The 26341-nt window shown below is 43.5% G+C and overlaps 1 protein-coding gene across 5 annotated transcripts in view; it reads left to right on the top strand.

Annotated features, from left to right (window-relative positions):
- Nucleotides 1-25997, top strand: part of KRCC1 (lysine rich coiled-coil 1) — a 38558-nt gene extending 12561 nt beyond the window's left edge. The window contains exons 2-7 of one of the 5 annotated variants that reach the window (XM_036751049.1): nt 14614-14720; nt 15968-16075; nt 16159-16333; nt 18184-18468; nt 21729-21828; nt 24641-25997. In XM_036751049.1, the coding sequence (XP_036606944.1) occupies nt 14682-14720; nt 15968-16075; nt 16159-16333; nt 18184-18468; nt 21729-21828; nt 24641-25415 (1482 nt within the window). In that variant the 5' untranslated portion in view covers nt 14614-14681 and the 3' untranslated portion in view covers nt 25416-25997. The other 4 variants (XM_036751050.1, XM_036751051.1, XM_036751052.1 and 1 more) reach the window with 4 other exon arrangements.
- The last annotated feature ends 344 nt before the right edge of the window (nt 25998-26341 follow it).

The raw sequence follows: 26341 nt of genomic DNA, 5'->3' as shown, positions 1-26341 counted from the left end.
ATCCAGCCTGTCCTGGAATCCCTACAGGTAGGGGTCTCAGTGTCTCTTGAGGCAGCTCAGCTCTAGCTAAGATCATCCTTAACATTAAGCCTAAATGTGCTTGTTCTCAGGGCCAAACAGAGTAGTCTGAATCTCATCCATGTGACAGCCTTTCTGATATTTGAAGGCAGCCCTCATGTCGACTTCAACCTTTCCTTTCTAGGCTAAACACCCCCAGTTGCTTCAGCTTATTGTCATATGAAATGTCTTCAAGTCCCTCCACCATCCTACTTGTCCTCAGTGTCCTGCCTGGACTTGAATGCAACAGGCAGTGCAGGGAGGTCTGATGAGGGCAGAAGACAGTGTGATTATCTGCTGTCTGTTCTGTATGGTGGCCTCTAAAGCCACCTTCTGCTCTCAAGTAGTGATCCTATGATCTGTAAAATCAGCCACATCACCCTCTGACTCAGGGAGTTTGCAGTCCCCCCATATCTCTTTCATACACTTTGCTATCTAACTGTATAATTTTGCCGTGTTGTACTTGCAAAAATATTTTTTGTACCCAAGTATAAGGCTTTATATTTATTCCTCTTGAATTTCATCTTACTGAAGTCATTCCCATGCTTTAGGCCTAGGTTTGCAAACTACAGGGTCAAATCTGTAGTAAAGCTTTATTTAAAAATGTATTTAAATATTTTACATATTTAAAAATGTAAAAACTCAGGGCAGCTAGGTGGCATGGTGAATAAGAGCACCGGCCCTGGAGTCAGGAGAATCTGAGTTCAAATCCAGCCTCAGACACTTGACACACTTAAAAGCTGTGTGACGTTGAGCAAGTCACTTACCCCAATTGCCCTGCCTAACCCCCTACCCTCCAAAAATGTAAAAACTCCTCTTAGCTCAAGGGCCATATAGAAATAGGCAGAGGACCAGGTTTGGCCTGTGGGCCATGCTTTGTCTACTCCTGCTGTAGACTGGCAGAATCTGCTGTCTCTCATCCAGCTTGGTGTCACCTACAGATTTGACAGACAAGCCATTTATGCCTTTGCCCAGCCCAGGACCAAACTTGGATCCCTGGTATACCCCACTGGAGACCACATTGACTTCAAGCCATCAACTCAGTGGCCATTTGGAGTCCAACCATCCAGCCAGTCCTGCATCCTTCTATATGTATTTCCATCTAGTCCACATCTCTCCATCTTCTCCGTGAACCAAAAAGTACAAGGTACTTTATCACATGCTTACCTAAAATATAGGTAAATGCTATGTATTCTACAGCATTTCCCTCAACTAGGAATCATGTTTAAATCCTGTCACAAAAGGAAATGAAGCTGGTATGGCACAAGCTGTTCTTCATGGTGTCATGCTGGTTCTTTGTAAGCACTACTTCCATGTCTAGATAGTCACCAACTATCTCTAGTGATCCATTCTAGAATTTTCCCAGATCTGAAGCCTCATTCCCTTTGGAGTATGGGCTATAGGCTAAGAAATGCAGGCAGTCATGTAGAAGATACTTGGGGTAAAATATATGGAACTCTTTTGATCCTTAAATCATTAAAGTCCTAAAAGGAGCTCCATAGTTTGCTTGAAGAGTTATATCCTCTTTTTTTTTATTTTTTTATTTAGTTTTCAGCATTGATTTTCACAAGAGTTTGAATTACAAATTTTCTCCCCATTTCTACCCTCCCCCCCCACTCCAAGATGGCGTATATTCTGGTTGCCCTGTTCCCCAGTCAGCCCTCCCTTCTGTCACCCCACTCCCCTCCCATCCCCTTTTCCCTTCCTTTCTTGTAGGGCAAGATAAATTTCTATGCCCCATTGCCTGTGTATCTTATTTTCTAGTTGCATGCAAAAACTTTTTTTGTTGTTGTTTTTGAACATCTGTTTTTAAAACTCTGAGTTCCAAATTCTCTCCCCTCTTCCCTTCCCACCCACCCTCCCTAAGAAGTCAAGCAATTCAACATAGGCCGCATGCGTATCGTTATGTATAACCCTTCCACAATACTCACTTTGTGAAAGACTAACTATATTTTGCTCCTTCCTAACCTATCCCCCTTTATCCAATTTTCTCCCTTGATCCTGTCCCTTTTTGAAAGTGTTTGTTTTTGATTACCTCCTCCCCTATCTTCCCTCCCTTCTATCATCCTCCCTTTTTTATCTTCTTCCTCCTTCTTTCCTGTGGGGTAAGATACCCAATTGAGTGTTTATGGTATTCCCCTCCTCAGGTCAAATCTGATGAGAGCCCAAAATGACTTTTGAATGTATTTTCTTTAAAAACAGATGGGGAAGTTTTTTGAACCCCTACAACAAGGAAAATCATTTAAGGAACATTTACAAGTGGAAGACAACTTTAACTTCAGTTGATTTTTCTTAAAATTAACTATGGAATTGATAGCTGAATGTAACTATTATTTTGAATGGATATGAGGTTCCATAGAAGTTGTGACCCAAGGTTAGAGAACTCATTATTGATGGGATTAGGAATCCTGGTTATCAATCTATAGACTTCTCTCCACTATACCATATAGTCTCCCTAAAGCCTTCAGTTTAACCATTTTAAAAATTTTAACTGAGAAACAAAATTGTATTCAATAATTGTTACCAAAAACATATTTCAGTTCTATATTATGATTAATTAAGGGAGACAGGAAAAAAGATCAAGTCAGCCAGAAGTGAGAAAAGCCAACATTTCCAGCCCTTTTAGACCATGCTCACAACTCTCCACCTCCAAGGTACTCTTTGAGTATTTTGGCCTTTAAACCTCTAACACCCTGGGAAACGCCAAAGCCCTGATGGGATCAGCCACCTCCTTCAAGGCCCCACTGGTCTACCCATGAAGCCTCATTCATTGTCTCCTGACCAACTCTTGTTTGCTTCCTACAAACCCCATTTCTGAATGGGCCTGCTGTGATCACATTTCTCCTTTCCCTAGCTGGTCTAGCACTACCAATAATTCTCCCAGATCTTATCCATACCACCTGGGCTTCTTAAGTGTTGTATTTAATTTCCTATCTCACTGTCCCTATTCCCGTGTATAGGGAAGAATTGGATTCTAGTAGCTATAACATTTAGGAACCCAACTAAAATTAAGCAATGTAACCAGCAATCTCTCTGGCATCTGCTCTTTCACTCAGAAGGCTATCTCCCAAGGATTTCCCTGACTTGTAAGAATGGGTAACCTTTAGTCCCAAGATCTTGAAAACTCATAGAATTCTGTAAGATTTCATGCATTGTCAAATTAGGATTTGGAGCCAAGAAGGAATTATCTAGTTTTAGTACAATCCTCTCATGAATGAGGAAATAGACCCAGAGAAATGAAGTCACTTAAACAATGTCACATAAGTAGTAAATAACAGAGCTGATCATCAGCCCCAGATTTTCTGACAAAACCTTCTACTCCACCCCCCTGCCAACTTATTTTCATGGTTTGCCATGGCTGTCCTATAAAAAGCTGCATGCAGGAACTGGGTGACTCATTATTTCCCGTCTCACCCTTTTGTCTTTCTCCCTTTTATTTCTTCCCTATTCTTGCCATTACTGTGCAATTGAAATATAAAGTATTTGTTTATCGAATTGAATTTTGGGTTCCCTGTTATTTTTAAAATGAGAAGAACTTACCTTTCATGACTTTTTTTAAAAAATCTATCAAGTTAGCATTTGTTCTTATCATTCAACTAATACCCACTCCCAGTCTTCTATTATACAAGAAGTCAGAAGTTACATTTTAAAAACATTTTTTTCTGAATTATAACTGTTTAAGGGCTTAAACAATACAGATTTGTATGTATAAATTATCAGTTGTAGATCATATGAGACTGGCACTTGACTAAATTCTTCATTTGAAGTTCTTCAGTCAATTCATTTCATACATGACTGCTTCAGACCTTCTTTAATCCATTGTAAATGTTTTAATTTTATTTTTCAGTTTTTAAAAGACTAGATTGTGTAGTCTTTCCAAGATTCAGAATTCACAGAATTTCAAAACTGCTGAACTCCAGCGGCTCCCTGGAGGGGCCCAGTGGCCATCTAATTCACTTTGTACCTGAAAAAGAATTCCCCTCCAGAGTAGACCTGAAACATCACCAGCCCATCTTTGGCTGGAAACCTTCGGTAAGGGGCATCCCATTCCACTTTAGGACAGTGTGACTTGTTAGAAAATTCTCCCTTACCCCAAACCTAAATTTGGCTCTGCTTCTGCCCATTGCTGCCTTTGGGACCAAACAGAACAAGCATCATCTTCATACACTTGAAGATAGCTATCATCTCCCCAAGTCGTGTCTTCTTGAAATTAAATGGCTTGCTCTCTTCGAGCTGATTCTCATATGAATTAAAGCACCTTTACTATACCAGTAGTTCTTATCTTGTTACCCTCCAGCTGACTTATGTCTTTCCTAAAATGAGGTACTTCAGATGTGATCCGAGCAGGGAATAGAATTATTCTTACTCTTGTTTATTTACCTACTCACAATATTTAATTCATCCAGCATTTATTAAGCTATTATATGCAGAGGCTTCTTATAATGACTGAGAAAAAATAACACTAGGATGGGTTCCTGACCGAGTGGAACTTAGAATCAACGATTTAAAAATTTTCTCAGACTATTTAAAGGTCTGGCAGGAAATTTATCATGTAAGACTATATATGTATGTATGTATATATGTATGTGTATGTATATATGTGTTTTTTTCTTTCTTCAGAATCAGAAGTTTCTTTCTGCTTATACCAAATCCAACTTTTCTAGAACTGAAAATTTCTTTCTTGAAGGATTCTGAAATTTGGCATGTAAAATGTAATGGTTTATTGAGGGTGTCCTTCAAAATTTCTGGAATATACGGTCAAAGAGCTAAGTAGAACTCCCCTTTTCACAGATATTTTTTATTTTTAACATAAATGACTTCACTTGCTTGGAATCAAATACCTCAGAGTTGTAGAGTGACTAGGAATCCTATATTTAAATCCCTGACTCACTTAATTCCTAAAAGTTAGGATAATACCAGGAGAGCAAAAATTCGTTAAGAGTTTTCACATGATCACATCAGTTTTGTAATTCATCAAAATCACATTTTTGAACATCTGAAATGGTCATATCTCTGTGGATAGATTCCATTACTGATAACACCAAGTCGTGTGGCACACTACAGTCAGATAACTAACCTTCGAATTTAAAATACAGCTCATCCAACTTTCAAACCTTCTCAAAAACCTGACTTCTCTGAGTATCTCTTTTTCTGTCCCCCAACTGAATGTCAGCTTCTTGGGGACAGACATGAATTCTTTTTTTGTCTTGGAATTTTCATCACTTAACATTGGTGCTTTGTATGTAATAGGCACTTAATATGTGCTTATTGAATTGAATGGAATGTATTCTGTAGTAAAACACAGTTTGTGAATTGCTGACCTTTGCTCCAATGGTGGCTTGAATGGCCTGTTTCAGAAATGTACTTCAATCACTACATTTTGGTTGATTCTTCTTTTTTTTAAATTAATTTATTTATTTTTAGTTTACCACACATGGTTCTACATAGTTTTGAGTTCCAGATTTTCTCCCCTCCTTCCCCCCTCCCTCCCCAAGACGGCATGGAAGCTCATATAACTGTCCTGTATAACTTCGCATTGAATTAATTTATGCACCAGTCAAGTTGTGGAGAAGAATTTTGACCAATGGAATGAATCATGAGAAAGAAGAAACAGAACCAAAAAAAAAAACAAAAAAAAAAACAAAAACAAAAGAGAAGCAGAAAAGGCGAGCATGTAGTGCGCCTCGTTCTGTATTCAAACTTCACAGTTCTTTCTCTGGATGAAGATAGCATTCTCCATCATGAGTCCCCTGGAGTTGTCCTTGCCCCTTAGGTTGCTGAGAAGAGCGCAGTATGTCAGGGTTGGTCCTCACAGAATCCATATATCTGTGGCTGTGCACAACGTTCTCCTGGCTCTGCTCTGCTCACTCAGCATTATGTCGTGTAGGTTTTTCCAGGTTGTTACGAAGTCTGCATCATCCCCATTTCTTATGGCACAATAGTAGTCCATCACCTTCATATACCACAGCTTGTTCAGCCATTCCCCAATTGATGGGCATCCCTTTGATTTCCAATTCTTGGCTACCACAAAAAGAGCTGCTATAAATATCCTTGTACATATGGGTCCTTTTCCCGCTTGTGTGATTTCTTTGGGATACAACCCTAGAAGTGGTATTGCTGGGTCAAAGGGTATGAACATATCTATAGCCCTTTGGGCATAGTTCCAAACTGCTCTCCAAAATGGCTGGATCAGCTCACAACTCCACCAGCAATGCAACAATGTTCCAATTTCCCCACATCCTTTCCAGCATTTATCATTTTCCTGTTTTGTTATTTTAGCCAATCTGACAGGATAGATGTGGTATCTAAGAGTTGTTTTGATTTGCATTTCTCTAATCAGTAGTGATCCAGAGCATTTTTTCATATGCCTGTAGATAGCTTTAATTTCTTTCTCTGAAAACTGCCTGTTCATATCCTTTGACCATTTCTCAATTGGGGAATGGCTTGTATTCCTATATATTTGGCTCAGTTCCCTGTATATTTTAGAAGTGAGGCCTTTATCAGAGATACCAGTTGCAAAGATTTTCTCCCAATTTTCTGCTTCCCTCCTAATTCTTGTTGCATTAGCTTTTTTTGTACAAAAACATTTCAATTTGACATAATCAAAATTATCCATTTTGCATTTTGTAATGTTCTCTATCTCTTGTTGGGTCATGAATTCTTTACTTTTCCATAAATCTGATAAGTAAACTATTCTTTACTTCCCCAAATTACTTATAGTATCAGCTTTTACTCCTAAATCATGAACCCATTTTGACTTTACTTTGGTATATGGTGTAAGATATTGGCCTATGCCCAGTTTCTGCCCTACCATTTTCCAATTTTCCCAACAGTTTTTGTGAAATAGTGAATTATTAGCCCAGAAGCTGGCCTCTTTGGGTTTATCAAAGAGTAGATTGCTAAACTTGTTGATTTCTTCTACTTGTGTACCTATCCTATTCCACTGATCCACACCCCTGTTTCTTAACCAGTACCAGGCAGTTTTGATGACTGCTGCTGTGTAGTACAGTTTAATATCTGGTGTGGCTAAGCCACCTTCTCTAGCATGTCTTTTCATTAATATCCTAGATACTCTAGACCTCTTGTTCTTCCAAATGAATTTTGTTATTATTTTGTCCAGCTCAGTAAAAAAAAATTTTTGGTAGTTCGATTGGTATGGCACTGAATAGATAGATTAATTTAGGTAAAATTGTCATTTTTATTATATTAGCTTGGCCTAACCATGAGCAACTGATATTTTTCCATTTATTTAGATCTGATTTTATTCGCGTGAAAAGTGTTTCATAGTTATGTTCATATAGGCCCTGGGTTTGTCTTGGCAAATAGACTCCCAAATATTTTATAGTGCCTTCAGTAACTTTGAATGGAATTTCTCTTTCTATCTCTTGCTGTTGGCCCAGCACATTTTAAACTGATCTAATTATAATAGGTGATTGTAAACTATTTGTAAACTCATTTTCCTGAAGAAAGATAAAAGGCTACATATACTCTGTTCTACGAAAAGCATGATTTATATATTCTTAATTGTAAATAGGTATGATGCCTCTTCCCTGCTCAAACTGAAAGATAGAACAAAGGGAATTATCAATCTGTTAAGTTTGTGAGCATGAATGTTGTTAAAAATAAAATTCTGGCAAATCCTTATATGAATGGCATAAATAAGAAGGTAATTTAACGAGAATTCAAGAAAGCAAGCGAAAGTCTTCAGATAGTTAGATCCATAAAATTATAGTCTGATAGGAAAGAACCATAACAGATGATTAATTATTTCTTAGTACCAGGCGTTCAGGGTGGATCAGTGCTACAGATTGCCCAGAGACACATGTAGTTTTCATTCTTCTTAGTAGTTTGGTCAGATTTGCAGTTGGATTTTATGGATTTCAAATTCTCTGGAATACAGAATATGAAAAATATAAACAGGGCTAAGCCACACAAAATCACACTGCCTTCAAAACTTTAAAGATTACCAAGAAGAGAATATATTTATCCTGTTTTGCCCTGGAGTTCAGAACTAGAGTGAAAGTTATAAGGTGGAAATTATAGATTTCAGCTTACTCTAAGGAAAAATAAATGGGCAACTAAGGATTAGAGCTGTTAAAAAGTTAAACGGGCAGCATTGTGAGTTGGCTTTGGTGTTCAGGGGTGACCACGAGCACAGGGGTGATGTGGAAGTAATTCCTCCATTGGATAAACTGGACTAGACAGGTGCTAACACTTCATCCATCTGACTTGAGATCCTATCATTCTATTTCATTAAACATTTTTTAAAGCACTTTCCTTCTCCCTCCTGTGCCACATGTCTATCCTCGTACCTTAACCATGCTCAAGACAGAGAACCAATATTAAGTGCTATTAGCATTATAGTTCACCTAAATTACAAGTTAGACAAGATGTTTTAGCTGAGAACTCAACCACCAACTGTAGGATACAGGGTAGGGGGGGAGGTGTTTGGCCTCCCCAAGACCCAACTTCAAAGTGAACTTTTGGAAAACAACCTATCAGATGGCAATCTCTCTTTCCGTAACTGCTTAGAAATACGGTCAAGCCTCGAGACATTTCTAAGTGACCAAGAGGATTCAGTATGAAATGAACCCATGGCCAGCTCCACAGTGGATTTGGGGTTGAGGGTGAGGCCTGTAGAGTTTGGGAGTTCCTCCAAAAACCAGGCACAGTGACTTATGACTCCTTTCTTCTCTCTGATGGTGCCTCTTCCCTTCCATGGCCCCTGAAGTAGAGGACAAAAGCCTAGTTGAGTCTTCAGCTATTTTTCCTTTGGTGTGAGGGAGGTGAAGGTGATAAGCCACATTATGGTGCATTTGCAGATTTCTTGATAGTGACACTGTGCTCTCACACAGACTAAGAGACAGATCCTGGCTTGACTTTGCACCAGTTTAAGTACTAGGTACATCCTGTGGATCAGAGGTGCTCCTTATCTTCAGTTCCTCAGCAGAGGAATCCTAGAATGTTAGAGCCCAGAGGGACATTAGGGATCACCTGGGCCAGCCCCTTTTTCTTTGGAGATAAGGGTGGTACACTGAGGCAGCTACAGAGCACAGAGGGCTCTGAGCAATGGGCCAGCAGTCAGGAAGACCGGAGTACAGATGCCGCTCCAGATACTCCCTAGTTGTGTGACCCTGGGCAAGTCACTTAACCTCTGTCTGCCTCAGTTTCCTCATCTGTAAAATGGGAATTATAATAGCTCCTATCACCCAGGGCTGTGGTAAGGATCAAATGAGATAATATTTCTGAAGCTTTATATAAATGCTAGTTGTTATCGTGATGGTGGTTATGAAACTAGGGCCCAAAGTAATGAATTCTCACTTGTCTAAAGTCACAGCAGAACTAGCACTTGAAAGCAGGACCTGGTAACTCTCCATTCCAAGCCTCTGCTAGTCCTAGTCTTTGGACTTGCTGTCTTGTTTTTTTTGCTAGTTTGCCCCTGTGTGGCCTCCCAGACCACCACCCTTCTCCTCCTGAAACTGCCTCAGCTTACAGACATTCTCTGGCGAGCATTCTGTTCTATTTTGTTTTCAGTCAGTGGCACTGAGTCAGGCTTGGGCATCCATACCGGGGAGCGGAGCCCCTCCACTTTGTCTTTATCTTGTCCTGAACAGATCTGGACTAGCCTCATCTACTTTGTGCAGAGAGATCTCCAGCCCTCCTGGGATCACCGTGCTTATTACTCCCCAAAGAGTTGTCTTCTAGGCTCTGATCGCTGATTCCTCATTTATTTTAGGAGAATGTTCATCTAAATCATGAACACACAGCAATCTAATTATATTTCAGTTTCTGCCTCCAGTCAGGTTGGATTTTGTTATTGTTCAGTCATTTCAGTCATGTCTGACTCTCTGTGACCCCATTTGGGGTTTTCTTGGCAAAGATACTAGAGTGGTTGGTTTGTCATTTCCTTTTCCAGCTCGTTTTACAGATGAGGGAACTGAGGCAAATAGGGTTAAATAACTTGCCCAGGGTCACACAGCTAATAAGAGTCTGAGGTCAGATTTGAACTCAGGAATATCAGTCTTCTTGATTCCAAGCCCAGTGCTCTATCCACTGCACCACCCAGGTGCCCTAGTCAGGTTGGACTAGGGTTGGGGGGAGGGAGGAGGCAAAGCAGAGTTTTCTTCGCTATTACCTTATTTTAGTTGAATGACAACTTTAGAAAAGGTGGAGGGCAGCACAGACTTGGGACATTAGAAATGTGTGTGCACAGGAAAACTTTCCTTATAGAAGTGAGAAGAAAGTAATAAAGACCCAAATTATTAGCAAGGAGGTGACATGAAGTAGTGGATAGAAATCAGAAAGACGTGGGTTCAGTGTGACCATGAGCAAATTATCTTCACTTCCAGTGTCCTAGACTCTCGCTAAGTCTATATCAGTTACAGATAAGTTGCTGACCTGTGTCAGTGAAGGGAGTTTACACACTAGAAGTTCCCCACAGGTCTGGATCCTCCTGCCCGTCAAACAAAACAAAACCTTCTACTCAACTTAAATCCTACTCGTCCCTGTTGGGCAGCTACAGGGGAAGGAATAGAACCTTATCTAGGAGGTCATTTCCACTTCCTAATACTCCCCATTCTTGTACCTTTGTCCAAACTTTGCCCCGCCCCCCAGTGATGAATGAGGAGGAGGAAGGAGTGTCTCAGGGTCTTCTGTCTTGCTCCTCAGAGGGCATTTTCCCTTGTTATAAATCACAGCCTCCAGGGTAAGAAAAGGTTCTCGGGTATAATCCTCCACAAGCACACTGTGCTGGCTGGGAAGGAGGCAGAGAAGCCCAAGGCACTCTTCTTATTCCAGGGGAGCTTACAGTCTAATGGGGAAGAAAGCTGACTGTCCAGCCCATTAGCCTGTGGGTGCCACCAGATGGTGAAAGGAGCCTGTGGCCCGGAGGGGCGTCATAGAGGAGATTTGATTTCAGAACAATAGGCAGCATAGAGATAGCACTTTAAGGTTTGCAAAGTGATGTGCAAATATTTATTCTCACAACAACCCTGGGAGGGAGATGCTGTGATTATCCCCATTATAGATGAGGAGATTGAGGCAGGCAGAGGTGCAGGGGTCATGTAGCTAGGAAGTATCTAAGGCTGGATTGGAACTCTAGTCTTCCTGACCCAGGCCCAGGGCCCCATGGCCCCCAGTAGCTGCCTCACTAAACACCACTTGTCTCTCTCTTGCCTCAAGAATCAAAGACAAAGTTCTCTGGCATTGAAAGCCCTTCATACACTGGCCCCTTCCTCTCCCCAGCCTTCCCACACACTGCTCCCCTCCACATGCTCACCATCCAGCATCCTAGCCCCCTTACTGCTCCATGCACCGTCTGTCCCTTCCTCCTTTGGAGGGCCCCCTCCTCATCTCTCTGGCTTCCTTCATGACTCGTTTCTAGTCCCCCTTAGGCAGGAGGCTTTTCCTAGGATTCCCCTCTGCCTCCCAACCTTCTATCCACTCTGTAGCCATCTTGGATGTGCCCAGTTTGTTAAAGTGAGAGGTCCTTGAGGGCGGGGGCTGGATTTGCCTTTCTTTGTATCCTCAGCCCCAGCACAGTGTCTGGCAGTATAAGCCCTTCATCAAAACTTGACTGAGTCAGCCAGGAGGAGTAAAGACCAGATTGACCAGGGCCTTGAATGCCAAAGTACAAAATCACTGACTATTTGGGCAGTGGAAATGCCACGTGCAGAGCAGTAGTTCAGCCAGGTGAATTTGGCAGGGGTGTCTGAGGGAGGGTAGACTGGAGGAGGGAGCGTTGGTGGGCCTGAGATATTACAATACATGGTGATGAGTCATACAGTGGAAATGCTAGGGAAGAGAAGGCTACCAAGACTCCCCATTTATCGGAATGGGGGTGAGACCCAGCTTGTTCCTAGAGGTACCTAGAGGTTAAGGGTCACTTTTCCTAAGGTTCAGGTCTGACCACATCACTTCCTTCCACTCCACCCTCATCCAAGGCCACATAAAGGGTCAGCTGCATCATGTCAACCCAGGTCTGCCCAACTCCAAGGCTCAACTGCTTCTCTTTGAAGAATTCTTAGGAAATGGTGATTTACTGGATGTGGGGGAAGAGGGTCAAGGATGTCTCTACCAGCCAGAGATAATGACTTTTATAGAGAGAAGGAAGCCCCAAAAAGAGAACTGCTTTGGAAGGTGGGGGTGGCAAGATTAGGCAGCATGGTGTAATAGAGAACACGCTGTATTGGGACTGGTGTTTTCTGGGGTGCTTCACTTAACCTCTGGGCTTTAGCATCCTCACCTATAAACATGTGATTTGCAGTTATTTGGGATTCATAGACCTTTCACGAGGTGAGAAAACAGGCTGGAAAGGGTAAATGACGTGCCCAGTGTCACATAATGCTAAAGGCAGGATCCAAGCCTGGGGAGCACTCCTTCCCTCCCCAGCGCCATCCCATTTGGTCCTGCCCAGTCCTTTGGCCCATGACTACTTAGTATTCAACTTGAGTTTCTCTCAAGCCTCTGAAAAGCCGCTTGTTTTCTTAGGATTTCCATGAACATGTTTCTGTTTTCCTCTGCAGTAAGTTTTGATAGTCACCAGGGGGAGGTATTGACCTTTTTTTGATGGTGAGTTTTCAGTGAACTTTCAAGTCTGTGCCACCCCCCCCCAAGAGAAAATCAAGTTTCCCTTATTCAGTGTGACACAGGAGAAGATCTGAAATAGGAGTGACTCCTCTAGGCAGCCTTTTTAGTTGGCTGGCTTTAGAGACAATGATAGAACCATTCTTGCATAGCAGAGTTGGGAGATAATTAGAGATGGTCCCACTGAACCCCACCTTTTTAAGGTGTGGAAGCCCAGAGATGCACAGTGCCCTACCCAAAGTGACACAGAGATATTGATGTAGCCGGGCCTAGAACACAGGGCTCCTGACACCTAACTGGGTGCTCCTTCCATTATGTCACACTAATATGCCTGTTTTTAAAGAGCTGTTCAAAGTAAATCAAAGGTGTCTATAGAATCAAATAGCTCATTAAGTGATTTCTAACATACCTCAGGGACATATTTAAGCTGGACTCAAACTTTGGGGATTTATCGAATAAACCTCTCATCCATTCAGTGATGCTGTAAAACATACCTTGTGTGAACATGTCCGAAAAGCGTTCCCTCTCCTTGAAGGGCCTTTCCCTGGACACATTTCTCCCCAGCTTCTCCCAGCTACTTCTTACTGCTCCTTCAAGACCAGGTACAAGTGCTGTCTGCTTCTTGGATCCACTTCCAGAAGTAATTTCCTCCTCTTCTAAACTCTCAGATCATTTTTCTTCCCTCACTTTCTACCTTATATTACAGGGACTGCTTACACATCTCATCTTACTCTCAGTCTGCTCCTGGAGATTACCGGACATGTTTTATTCTCTGTATGCCCAGCACCACCTTGTACTGGGCCTTCCACACAGTGAGTGGTCAGTAGGCATTGGTCAAATAGCAATAGACTCATCATCAATTTAGAGCCCAAGGGACCTCAGACACCACCTGGTCCAAACTACTTATTGTACAGATGAAGAAACTGAGGCACAGGGAAGAGAAATGACTTGCCCACAGTTGCCCAGATAGTAAGTGGAAAAGCCAGGCTCCAAACCCAGCATCATTTCTACTACACCCCACCCCCCAAACACACACACTGAATATTTACAGTATGTTATAGAAGACTTGGAGTGATTTGTATCTCACACTCGGGCTGGCCAATTCTCACAAGATCAGTTTTAGCTATTGGAGCTCAGAGTTGGAATGTAGATCCCAAAGATAAGTCCTGAGATTTTTATCTGGGTAAGTTATGACAGTCCACAGCAAGATATCTTACAGTATAACTTGTACATGTTTAAAATGAACTGTCCTTTGTAGCTTGGATAGACAAGTGGGAGAAGTCTTGTGACATAGCTGGTATCATGTTTGTGTCAACTACAGAGGATGTGTGCCCACCTTTCTTCAAGTAGGTTTGTGGTTCCTTGTGATTCTCAGGTAATGGGTGGTGTAGTACCTGGAACTCAGTGACTGTCTTAAAACATACCCCTTGCATTTAGTTTGGTCATGTGCTGGGAAACAGAAACATTTATGCCCAGTTTTCTGAGCCCAAGTCAGAACCATTGCCAAAGAGTACATATCATTAATTGTTCCATGACATTTGACGCCAGTTTGTGCCAGATGTCTTATGTGTCCACTCTTGTATAGAGGGCACTAGTAGGGGTGGGGTTGGGACTGGGGAGTCATGTGGATTAGGTAACAGAGCCAGCCTTTGTGATAACCTTTCAATACAGAGACCCAGAGGTCAGCACCCATGACATCCTGCCACCTATTACTGTACCCATGGCTTTCCCTTTCCCTTTCTTTAGCGTTTTGCCTCCTGGTATTAAGAGTATAAAGTGTGCCTGTAGTCTTGTAAGCAGAAAACAAAATTTACATATCTTTTTTTTTTAAAGAAAAACCTCTGCATAGTTATTTTTTTTAATTGAGTAAAGTAGTCTGTAGCAGGTAGCAGGGAAAGAGAAGCAGCCCCCATGGTCTACTCCCATGATGCCCTGCTTTACTCCCCCCTCCCTCCCCTTTTGTGCTTGTAGATACTATTTTGGATGAACATAAAAGGAATGAACTTTTTACAGACAACTTTTGTAAAGTGTGTGGCGCAATGCTACAGTTTGAATCCCAAAGGATTTCACATTATGAGGTAAGCTGAAAGCAAAGAGGAATCATGTCCTGAACCAGGTTGGGTTTTTAGAGCAATCATATCCTTATGTCCCTGTAAAAAACAGGAGAGAAATGATGAGCCTTGGATGGGAAGCTCTTAGCTTGATCATTGGCTGGTAGATTCCCAGACGTGATCTGAGCCACCAAAATGGGGTGCCTGATTTAGGGCTCTGACTTTAGACTCAGACAGTTCGAGGGGGAAGGGACCGGTTCAACCCATTATAGGTGAGGAAACTGAGGCCCATAGAAGTCAAGTACCTCACCCAGAAACACAGCATGGCCAGCCAGGGAGTGGCAGCAATAAAACGCCCACTCTGGTTATTCCTGTTCCATGATCTCAAGTCATTACCTTGTTTATGAATGTGTTTGTGAAGTTACACAGAGCCAGCAGGGAAGACCAGCACCCTGGCCACATCCACCTCACCTAACCCAGAGCATGTGCTGGCTGCCTTCCATTTCTGGTAGTGGGGATTCTGTGCATAGCACTTCTGGTGGACAGTCTGCTTCAGGACTTCAGGACAGTGCTCCTGCATGCTCTTCATTCAACTGTACGTAGGCCCAGGGTTAGCTTAGCCTAATGTTTTAGTTGTTATGGTTATTAGAGATGTTTTGGTTTTGAGTATTCAGACCATGTCCCAGTCTCTGTGCTAGGGGCTGGGATTACAAGTACAAGCAGAAAGAAAGATAGTCCCTGCCCTCCAGAAGCTTACATTCAAATGGAGGGAGACAACACTGTAAAAGGGAACTAAAAAGAAGAGGACGAAGGGAATGGTAGAGAAAGCTGCCTGGAGAGGAATGAGGCCTTGACCAGCCTGTGTATCCTTTTCACTGGAGGCCAAGGAGCCAGCCAGCCCTCCTGAAGGAAGGGCTGCCAGGTAAAGGGGATGTCCGGGTCTGGAGCGAGGCTGGAAGAGCAAGAGGATGTTCGCAGCCAGTCACGGAAAACAATGCCAGATTTTCCAAATCCAGCCCTTAGAAACATTTCCATGTTGGGTTGTGGTTACTCTTGTCAGTTCCAGATGGACAAGCTGCTCATTCAAAAGAGCTACTAGATTCCTGGTGCTGGGACTTTGTTTAATGAAGAGTTAAGGGACTGGAAAGCCCGCAAAAGGCTCCCTGCCAACTCTACCCCCATTGAGCAGCCTGCCCCCCTCACGAGGCCTGCCCCGCTCAAGGCCGAGGGGCAGGTTGTGCTTTTTCACTGAGTCCTGTCATCTTTTTTCCCAGGGCAAAAAGCACGCTCAAAAGGTTAGACTTTATTTCCAAATTCATGGGGAGCAAAATGAAGCCCAGGGGACTGATAAAAGAGGGCAGCTGGACTTTCTCACTGGCCAGGTGAGTGCTACACGTTGCTATTGTGATGTTAAACAGGTTCCAAGTTGTTGAATCTTTATAATTGAGACTGCGCTTGATTTCAGACGGATGGGAGTGGAGTGGTGGACAAAAACAAATTTTGTGATCTCTGCAACATGATTTTTAGTTCCCCAGTTGTTGCTCAGTCTCACTATTTGGGGAAAGTTCATGCCAGAAAGTTGAAGCAGTTAATGGGAGAACATGCTCAGACGTCTCCACCAAGTTCTCAGCCAGACAAGGGTAAGGTTCCATTCACCTCTTTATCTTCTGTACTCCCTGTGCTCTCCAGCTGTCGTTTTTCAAAGTCTGCCCTCCGTCTTTGGTTCTGGAAGCATCCCTGTGGGGAAGTGTCTCTTTGAAGGGACTCATTGCTACCCTCCTAATTCTTTTCTTTCATTCTGTGTCCCTAACATTGAACTTGGAGAGTATGATTGCCCATTGGACTTGACCTCCCTTTGCAGATTAGGCCTCTCATCTGAATAAAACCAAATAAAAACAGGTGAATTAACTCTGCTTCATGTGGCCATTGTCTGACAACAAGCTGCCTACTTCCTGCCATGCCCCTTTTCTCCTTGCTTCTAATTAAACAGCAGATCAGAATTAAATCATAAAGCATTACCCAACTGACTGTCAGTCTCTCTCCTTCTCCGTTATTAATCTCAGTGCTTTTCCTTTTCTACACTTCCCTTCACTTCATCCCATACCCAACCAGTATCTTTACTATAAAATAGTTACGGCCACAGCATGCATACCCTGGGTAGAGTTCCTTCTACTCAGCTAACAGAAAGCAAATTACACATCCCCGTTTCCCTGTAAAGATCCAGAAAAGGTGTGTCATTATCAACAACAAACAGTTATTAAGCACCTACTGAGAAGCATAAAATAAGATCTCTGTCCTGGGGAGGTTGACAGTCTAGTTGGGGAGACAGAACACGTGAAATATACTGTGAGAGCCTGCCCAAGAGAACCTAAAATGGAGACATCTATTCTGAAACTGGATGGAAATCTGGAAAAACCCATCCAAACCTGGGAAATCCAGCCTGGGTTTTGAAAAAGAGGACAGTCTGAGGCTAGTGTCCTATTATAAAGATTGTGATTTAGCATGTCTATACTGAGTAATCTACCACTCTCTTATTGATTGCCCTGCTTTGGAGGAAGGGAATTCATTTCCCAGTGTGAGCTATTCACCAACATAGCATACTGCATTTTTGCCAAGTCATTATCGTATCAACGTCACATGCTGAAACCAGTACCATGCGAAGCCTTGTGTACCATCAGGATGATCTTAGAGTACTAAATATGTTATCAGTCTCTCACAATATTTATTTTAGGTTATATAAAATTCATGATTAATTTTAGCATGTGTATTATGCTTAAAATGGATTTTTCATTAGGATCAATTTTAGCAACCATAAGGTAGCAGACCAATTCTCTTACAGTATGTTGCAAGGCAGGCCAAAGATGAATAGAATCATAATGTCCCATAAGAGTTAGGACCCCCAGGCTGAATGAGCCAACATCAGTGGAGCAGGTACAACGAAGAACTTTGAAATAACATGGGGCTGGGAATATACAGTTTGAGTGATATTAAATAATTGCTTGAATTTCACCCCAAAGCAAACAGAGAACAAGCCAAGATTGAATTAGTGACATAATGTGTTCCTCCAGATAGACTCTGATTCCTTGGTCATTAAGAGTAAGCCAAGAAGAATGTATCCATAGTAGTCAGGTTTTCTAGTGGTTAGTTGGCCATGTTGAGCTTTGCTCTCTCTAATTCTTTGGTGTACCAAGATTTTGGAAGCCTTTCTGCACAGAAAAACGTGGTGACCAGGTTTGGATTCCAACTCACACACACATGTGCAAACGTGTATGTTTACTCTGATCTTACTAGTCCTACTCAATGGCTTTGAGTGGACATAGTAAGAATAGTGGATTTTTGAAGAGTTCCTTGATGTGGAAATGTTTTAAATGTTTCATAAACAAATGTTTGTCACCTGTATTGAAATGGATTTTTCTATTAAAATTCTATTTTATTCTATTTTCTATAGATATTTCTAGACATTATTTCTAGGAGTCTGTTCTTCTCTCAGCAGGTCTTCCTGTTGCTAGTTGTGCCAGGCCAGAACCACAGCAGCCCACTTCTGATGGAGCTTCCCCAGAAGGGGCCATGGAAGAAACTCCCCTGTCCTGTGGCAGCCCCACTTTGGATCTGAACGATCCAGACAGATACTGCGAACTCTGCTGTGCATCCTTTAATAGCCCGCTCATGGCGCAGCAGCACTACCTGGGCAAGAAGCACAAGAGGAGCGAGACCCGGAAGAAGATCCTAGAAGAGATCGGGCAAAAGACGCTCCCTGCTGAGTCTGCAAGCAGTGGTGAGTAGCAGAATTACCCTAGAGCTGTCCTGTAGCAAGCGTCTGCAAATGCATGTGCCCTTCTGCTCATCTGGAAGAGATGCCCTCATAGTCTAGCATCTGAAGTTTTGCACAAAGAGTAACAAGCTAGTGCCTTGGAAAAAGCATTAGATTTGGAGCCAGAGGTCCTGGGTTCCAGTTTAGCTTCTATGGCACCTGGGGCAAGGCATTTAATTTCTCTGGGACTTGAGTCTCGTCACTTATAGAATGAAAGGGTTGGAGACTTTTAAGATGCCTCTCAGCTTTAAAGCCCCGACCCTTACATAGAAAGCCCCTACTCTGTACCCACCACTATGTTGGCGTTTCAGGGAGACCAAGCAGATGTAGCTTCTGCCCTCAGGAAGCTTACCAACTGATTGTATAGACCAGATTTACCTGAAAGGACAGTGTGGGACAGATGATCAGGCGCTGGGTTGTCCTGGATAGGCATGCCAGAGGGATCCAGAGAAGTGAAAAGCCTTTATATGGGGAGTTTCAGTCAGGAAGGATTGAACTCATGGGAGGGGTAAGATAGGATAATCAGACATCGCAGGCATTGGGGACATTATGAGCAGAGGTGCTAAGGCAAGAATGAGCTTAGGACACGGCAGGGACAGTGAGGAAGTACTTGGTTACCCTTCTCACAACCTGCTCTTTTACTCACCCTGCTTTGTCCTACCCACTCAGCCATAATGTCTTCCCTTCCATATCCTTGTCACCCACCTTCCCCCATCATGCAAGCCAACCAAAATGGATTTGTTGAGCACCTCCTGCCTTCAGAGAAGTTGGTTTAGCCAAATACTAAAGGTGTGGTAGGGTTTTGTAAGTTAAAGTAGAATTTTGGAGATATCACAGAATTTGAGAGTTTTAAGGGAATTCATTGACTGTCTAGTCCAACCCATACCTGAAAAGGAGTCCTCACTGCAGCGTGCCCTACAAGTACTCGGACAGCTTTCTGCTTAAAGACCTCCAATCGAGGGACCCAGGCCTCATGGAGACATCTTATCCCACTCAGGGGGTTGTTAGGAAGGTCTTTCTCATATCAAGCCTAAATTTTCTTCTTTGCAGTTTCTAGGGCCAAGCAGGCCAAATTTCATCTCCCTTTCACATAATGGTCTTTCAGACAGTTTTCCTCTAAGCTAAATATCCCCAGTTCATTTGGCAGGAGCTCAAGACCCTTCCTGTCCCCCTTGTCCTCTCTTGATTCTCTCCAGCTTATCTGCAACTTTCCTAAGCCATGGCCCCAGAACCAAACCCAGCACAACAGGTATGGTCACCCCCTTTGACCTTAAAACTCTGCCCGTCTTACGTGGCCTGAGACCACCTTAGCTTTGGGGGCTCTCATACAGTATGGCGGACTTCTCTTACGTTGGCTGTGTACAAAAACCCCCAGATCTTTTTCACACAAACTACTAACTGTTCTCCCCTACCTTATACTTGGAACATTAGTTTTTTTCTACACAAGTACATGAGTTTACATTTATCTGTATTCAATTTCATCTTAAGAGATTCTGCCCAATAGTCTGCCCTCTTGGGATATTTTTGGATCCTCACTCTGTCATCATAATATTAATTATCCCTCCCAACTTTGTGTCATCTGCACATTTAATGAGCCTACCATTTATGCTTTTATCCATGTCACTGATTAAAAACATTGAAGAACACAGATCCCTGGGGCACTTCCCCAAAGACCTCCTGCTGCATTGACACCAAACCACTACCATCTTGGACCATTCGTCCAGTTCCAAACCCATTTAATTGAACTAAGCCACTTGTCTCCCAGAAATTGAATCTCACTGGAGTTTAGTTACAGACTATGTTCTCTTACCTTTTTTTTTTTAACAAATTGAGACATTTGTGGTATCCCTCCCCCATTCTCCATGACCACGAATGGCTTGACAACCACATTCTCGAGTTCTTTCAGTTCCAGAAATGTGATTCATCTGGACCTGATGTTCAGATTCATCGAGGACAGCCAGGTGCTCTCACTTTACTGAGCTTGGGTATTCATTCTCTATTAGCCATTTGTCCTCTTAACAAGGGCAGTGGGCGTGGCTCATCAGCTTCATCATCTCTTGAGGAACATTTACAAATTACTATTTGAATCTGTGGCTGGTTGATTAGGGCAAGTTACACTTTTAGGTTCTGACAGGGCTCCCCCTCCCCATTTAAAAGAAGTTTTTGCCCCTTGGGAATCAACAAATATAACTGAGCAGTTCCTGTGTTCCTGAGTATTAGATGCCATGAAGTCTTGTTAAAACCCCTTTGGAAAGTTGTAGTGCTTTGAGGACCTTAGGGACCATCTATCCAGACCCTTCATTTTACAGATGAGGGAGCTAAGGCCATGAGTGTAAGCAGCTGCACAAAGTCCAGCTGGTTAACGGCAGCTGTGGGCAGAGCTCAGGCCCCTGGACACTGTCCAGCCTGCTTCCACTTCAGCATGGGCAGTCATGGGGGTTGATCTGAGAGCCCTGGTGGGATGCGCTTGCTATTTGGGACTTTGGGTAGGAACCTCCTGAAAGGTATGAACATCTTTCGGGGAGCAGGGGCTGGGGCTTGGGATTAAATCCCCTTGCTCTGATTGAATAAGTGGCCTTAAGGTTCTGCCTGCCACAAAGAACTGGTTTGGTAGGGGATGGAGCTAGGAAATAAAGCATGAGGAAAAAGGAACAAGCTAAAAAGGCAGTTGTATTAGAGAGAGAAAATAGAGGAGGAGGAGGAGGAGGTGACACCTTAGTGGAAGAGGCAGCAGAAGTCAGGGGTCTCGTTGGATTCCGGGCTATTCCACAGTCTGAGCTGGTCCTGGCAGAGCAGGGGAGTGGAGGCAGCTGACGGGCCACCTTCCCCTGCTCGAGCCGCTGCTCGGCCTCACTCGGACTCCTTTCTTAGTCTTGTCGTCATCATCACCTTCATCCTCATCATCTTTGGGGCGTCCCTAAGACCTGTGGGGTGCACATCCAGGAGACAATCTCTAGCTCAGCCACATCCGTCGCCGACAAGCTGTGCCTAAGAGGATGATGGTTTTCCTGGATTCAGCCGAGGGCTTGGGAAAGGAGAGCTGTAGAGCCTCAGAGATGGGGGAAGCAGGGTGAGATCCCTTAGGGGCAGAGCTGGCCTGTCTGCGGGAGCCACTTTGGGCAGCCTGGCTCAAGGTGGTATTCCCTGGTAATGGGATCAGATAAGTGGGTTTCTTTTTGATGTGTCTGCATACTGACATTAACCTGAATTCTGTGTTCTTTCAGCACTTGGTGTGGGTAACTACATCTGTCCCATTTGTAGTATCACCCTTACATCTATAGAAATGTACCAGTCCCACATGCAAGGAAATAAACACCAGATTAAGTAAGTAATTCTGTGACAATGCTCCTGTGACCCGGGTGATTAGGGCCCCTGTACATTAGTGTCTGCCTGCAGATTTTCCCTCTGCATGAGCAGATCCTAGACGCCTGAGTCTCCTTATTCTGGCTTCCCTACCTTCCAACTGCCTCTAGAAAGAAGCTTCCAGAACATCCCAGGCTAGGCCAGGAAAGTGGGCTTCTGGCTTGGCAGCCATGCTTGGTAGCTCAGCCAGTGCCAGGACTGGTCTCCTGACTTGAGTCGGGGGCTTCTTTTGGTTCAGAAGAGTCAGCTAGAGGGCTCTGCAGTGGGAGAGCTGGCTTTTGAGGGTTTGGGTATCGTAGTGATAGTGTTTAAATCAAAATACAGTATTTCTTGTGCCCAAATATATGATGAAGTAATTGACACAAAAAGACACAAACATGGGGCTAGGCAAGTCGTATAGTCAGGCAATAGACTAATTTTAATGGAGTTACTGACAGTACTTTATACAGGTTAATCGCTGAGTCATCCTGACTTCTCAGAAGAGTACAATGGAGCATTGGTTAATATTTTTATCTCCTTGTTCCTGGGAATAAGACTGCAGTCTCCTACAGGCTAACTGAATTGAAACATTTCTGTTCTTTCCCATATGGGTAATCATACTGAAACATTTCATTTCTTTCCCATGTGGATAGTCAGCTACGAAGGTGGGTTTTCTTTGCCACATCTTCTTATCCTAAACATGGCCTTTTGCCCTTCCTCAATTGAGCCTGCCGTGCAGAGATCTAAAAAGGCTGCTTTGCAGAGGTCCGATGAGGCCTAAACAGGATATAGCTGGCTGTCCACATCTTCTGTTTTCATTTTTTTCTAGTTAGGAAATTTGTCTTTTCTATTTTGTTTTTTTTAATTTGGGAGTTAAATTTTTTGGCAAACTGCCCTGGTCTTGTCTGTAGTTCTTGTCTTTCTTCTGGAGGCATCAGAATGAGTCCTTTTCACTCAGAAATACTCAGTGGCTCTGGAGCACTTCGCCAGGCCCGTCTCTCAGGCTGGCTCTGCTGGGAGCTTCTGCCGCCTTCCTGTGGGCATTAAGGTTCATGGACACTTCAGGGTGAATCCATGTTCTTTCTCTCTTTGTGCTGTGCTTGTTTTTCTTCGAAAAGTTCTCATTCAGATTTCCTGTGAAACTTGTCAGTGCCGCACTCCCTTCCCTGCCCTTCTCCCTCCGGTCCCAGCCCCTGACAGAGTAAGAACAAGGCTGAGAACACAGCTGGATACTTTGGTCCTCATCTAATTCACAGAAGGGGAAAGAAATTAAAACCCTCACAAGAAGAACTGGAATATCATTCCATCTCAACTCACATTGTGCACTGAGGGACGTTTTTACATGCCCTCCAGATGGCTCTTACTTCAGCCCATGTATGCATGTGCTTTAATTGAGCTGCACAGTCAGCTCCTATTGGTAAGGTGATCCAAAGCTGCTAGACTCAGAATCCACAAAGATCTCCACAGCAGGAATGATGAACAGAGCCTACACAAAAAGAGGAGAGGGGAATGCAACCAGGCAGTTTGTAGAACAAAGACTTGGGTGGGGGGACCTAGTGGCCCACAAGCTCAGTGTGAGAGCTGTGGTGTAATGGGACGTGGTTTGGCATCCCAGGAGGGAAGGCGGCCTTGGGCCTCATCCTAAGAAAGACAACAGCAGAGGAGGGGAAGAGGTCCTTGCACTGTTCTCCTTCCTGAGCAGCCCCACCTAGAGTGTGAACGTCCATCTCTGAGCACATTTTAGGGACCTTGATGAGCGCTGTTTTATCCAAATAGAAATGACCTGAATGATAAGGGGACTTATTAACTTGTAATAAGAAGGAAGTCAGGGAATTTAATCTTCAGAAGAAAAGACTTTGGGCAACCATGAAGCATCTTCAAACCTTTGTAAGATTGTTGTTGGGTGGGGTTAACACTCAGTCTGCTTGACCCTCGGGGTGAGAACAGAGTTGGTGAACAACCCAGGAGTGAGGCTGGAGTCTGTGTAGAGCTGAGCAAAAGGGGTGGGGCTGCCTTTTGATGTAATGAGTTCTCTGTCACTGGAGGTATTCAGGCAAAGGCAGATTGATGGGAATGGTCTAGAGGAGCTGGACACTTCAGATACAGACTAGATGAGATGACCCTGAGTTCCTTTTCTGTGATTTTATAAGCACACATTATTTTTATTTAATTTGGTAAACTAAAATTTTCAAAAATAAAATTCCTTGCCCCTGGCCACACAGTATGTCCCTATTGGAATCTCCAGGGCCCTTTTCTCAGGCCTGTCTTCAGAGGCCCAAGAACCAAGTACCTTCCCTAGTTTGACCTTTGACAATGATCTGAGCCTTCTGAACATGACCGAGACTTGACCATGTGGCCTCCAGCGCCTTCTCCCTGTGGCTCAGAAAACCCTGGCCTAAGTTGTATCTCCTAAGCAGAGAGTGGGGAGGAGAGCCCAAGGCCAGGGCCCCAGTCAAGTTGATTTGTGAATGAGCTGGAGACCCTGGGGGCAGCTTCTAGAAGTGGAGTTGGGTCTGTTTTCTGGATTTTAGATCTCAGTTGAGGAACCAAGGATTTAGAGCTGGGAGGGAACTTGAAGATCATCTAGCCAACCCTCTTTTTACAAATGAGGAAACTGAGGCCAAGGGAAGGGACATGACCTGCCCACATGGTAACTACCCAGGTCCTTTGGCTCCAAATCCAGCTGTGCTCCATTGGCTCCCACTGTTTCCTTGAGCCTAGTGACTTTTTGAAAGGACATATTCTTAACAAAGCAGCCCAGTAACCAAACCTTTCTCCCCCTTCTTTCCTTCAGAGAATCCCTGGTTGTCAATCTGATGAAGAATTCAAAGAGAACCTTTCACTCTTTCCAAGATGAGCTGGCCGACTACATCCAGGTACAGAAAGCCCGAGGGCTGGAGCCCAAGACTTACTTTAGAAAGATGGCGGAGGAGCACTTTGAGATGGACAAGCACAAGGAGGAGCGAGATGCCAGGCCCCAAAGTGTACTGGCGGCATTTGAGCAGAGACTCCCACCCGAGACTTTCCAGGCCTGCCCAGGAACGTATGCCCTCACTCGAACAGTAGAGAACACACTGTCCCATTGGTCACCAGTCCATGACAGCAGACTCAGGCTGGAATCTCTTGGCCACTGCCAGCCCAGCAAGGAAGAGTTCTCAGAAAAATTAATGGCCTTGGGGCCCACTCAGCAGGATGATAACTCAGGCCCATCCAGCATCTCCTCTGACAACAGTACCAATTCCTACCAAGCGGGTCATAAACCAAAAGTGACTCACCAGAGGAAGAAGAGGCATCCAAGGGACGAGAGAGAAGTCCGGCCAAATGAGGAAAAGAAGAGGAAGAAAACCATGGAGGACAAAGACTCAGGCAAAGACCACAAGGCCGTCCGGAGGAGGAAGGCAGAGGCAGATGCCACCAGTGTACGAAAGCCTAAGCATAGGAAAGAGAGAAGAAATCAGGAAGTAGCCACCGACAAAGAAGACCGCCGACACCGGAAGGAGAAGAAGAAGCCCCTGCCCAGGAGGACAGAGGAGGAGATGTTGTGGGACGAGTCCATCCTGGGCTTCTGAGGCTTCTCGGCTGATGAGAGGTACCTGATGGCAACATGGCCTCAGACCACCAGCCATCAAGAGGCTACCAGAAGGTCATTGGCCTTCAGCACTTTAAAATGAGGAGAAATAACTTCTCTTAACATTTTCTAAAAATGATTTCATGAAAATGCCTTGTTTTTTCTAGGTAATGCTGCTTCATTTTGTATGGAAGACTACTTTTTTTCCCCAGGTGGCAATGATATCTTTAAGTTATCCTTTATTTCAAATGACCTTTCTGAATTTCTTTCTTGCTTAGGTTCCTGTTTTAGTATGAGTTAAGGTTTGGTGTTTTGTTTTTGCTTTGTTGTTTTTTTATGGAGCAGTGTAGGATTATTTTTTCCATGTTTAGACTTAATTTACAGTGTATTTTCCAGGTCTGAAAGTACAAATGACATAGGATAAATTCAGATAGACATAGTTCAAAATGTTCTCAAGTAAATAATACTGATGAGATTTCAGCATGAATTCGGGAAGTGTTCATATTAAAAATATTCTAATTTTATGTGCTATTCTATATAAATGATGTCTTCCCTTTATAATAGAGTTGTATCTTTCACTGAATGATTTGGACTTAGTACTTCATTCCTGTTATTTGGCCACAACAGCTGCTCTGACCACAGCGGGTAAGGAGGAGGTTCAAGAGCAGGGAAGCCTAGGCTGATTAGAGCAGCACTTCTCAAATTTGCCAACAGTAAAAGGTTTCTGTACACGCAAAGCCCAAAAATCAATTAAAAATCAAACACATAATGAATCAAGGTGTTTCTGGCAGCTCTTGCCCATGTTGCATTGTGCAGCTTCACAGAAGCCTTGGTTCTGAACCCAAAGCACACGTGCTTTGCACTGCACCTGCCCTCAGGCCACAAAACACCAACAAACTGCAGAATGGGAAAAGGGGTGGCCAGGGC

The sequence above is a fragment of the Trichosurus vulpecula genome, chromosome 3 (assembly GCF_011100635.1).
Source record: "Trichosurus vulpecula isolate mTriVul1 chromosome 3, mTriVul1.pri, whole genome shotgun sequence".
Taxonomy (NCBI): domain Eukaryota; kingdom Metazoa; phylum Chordata; class Mammalia; order Diprotodontia; family Phalangeridae; genus Trichosurus; species Trichosurus vulpecula.
Note: the sequence above shows the minus strand (reverse complement) of the source record. Positions and strands in the feature narration are given on the sequence as shown.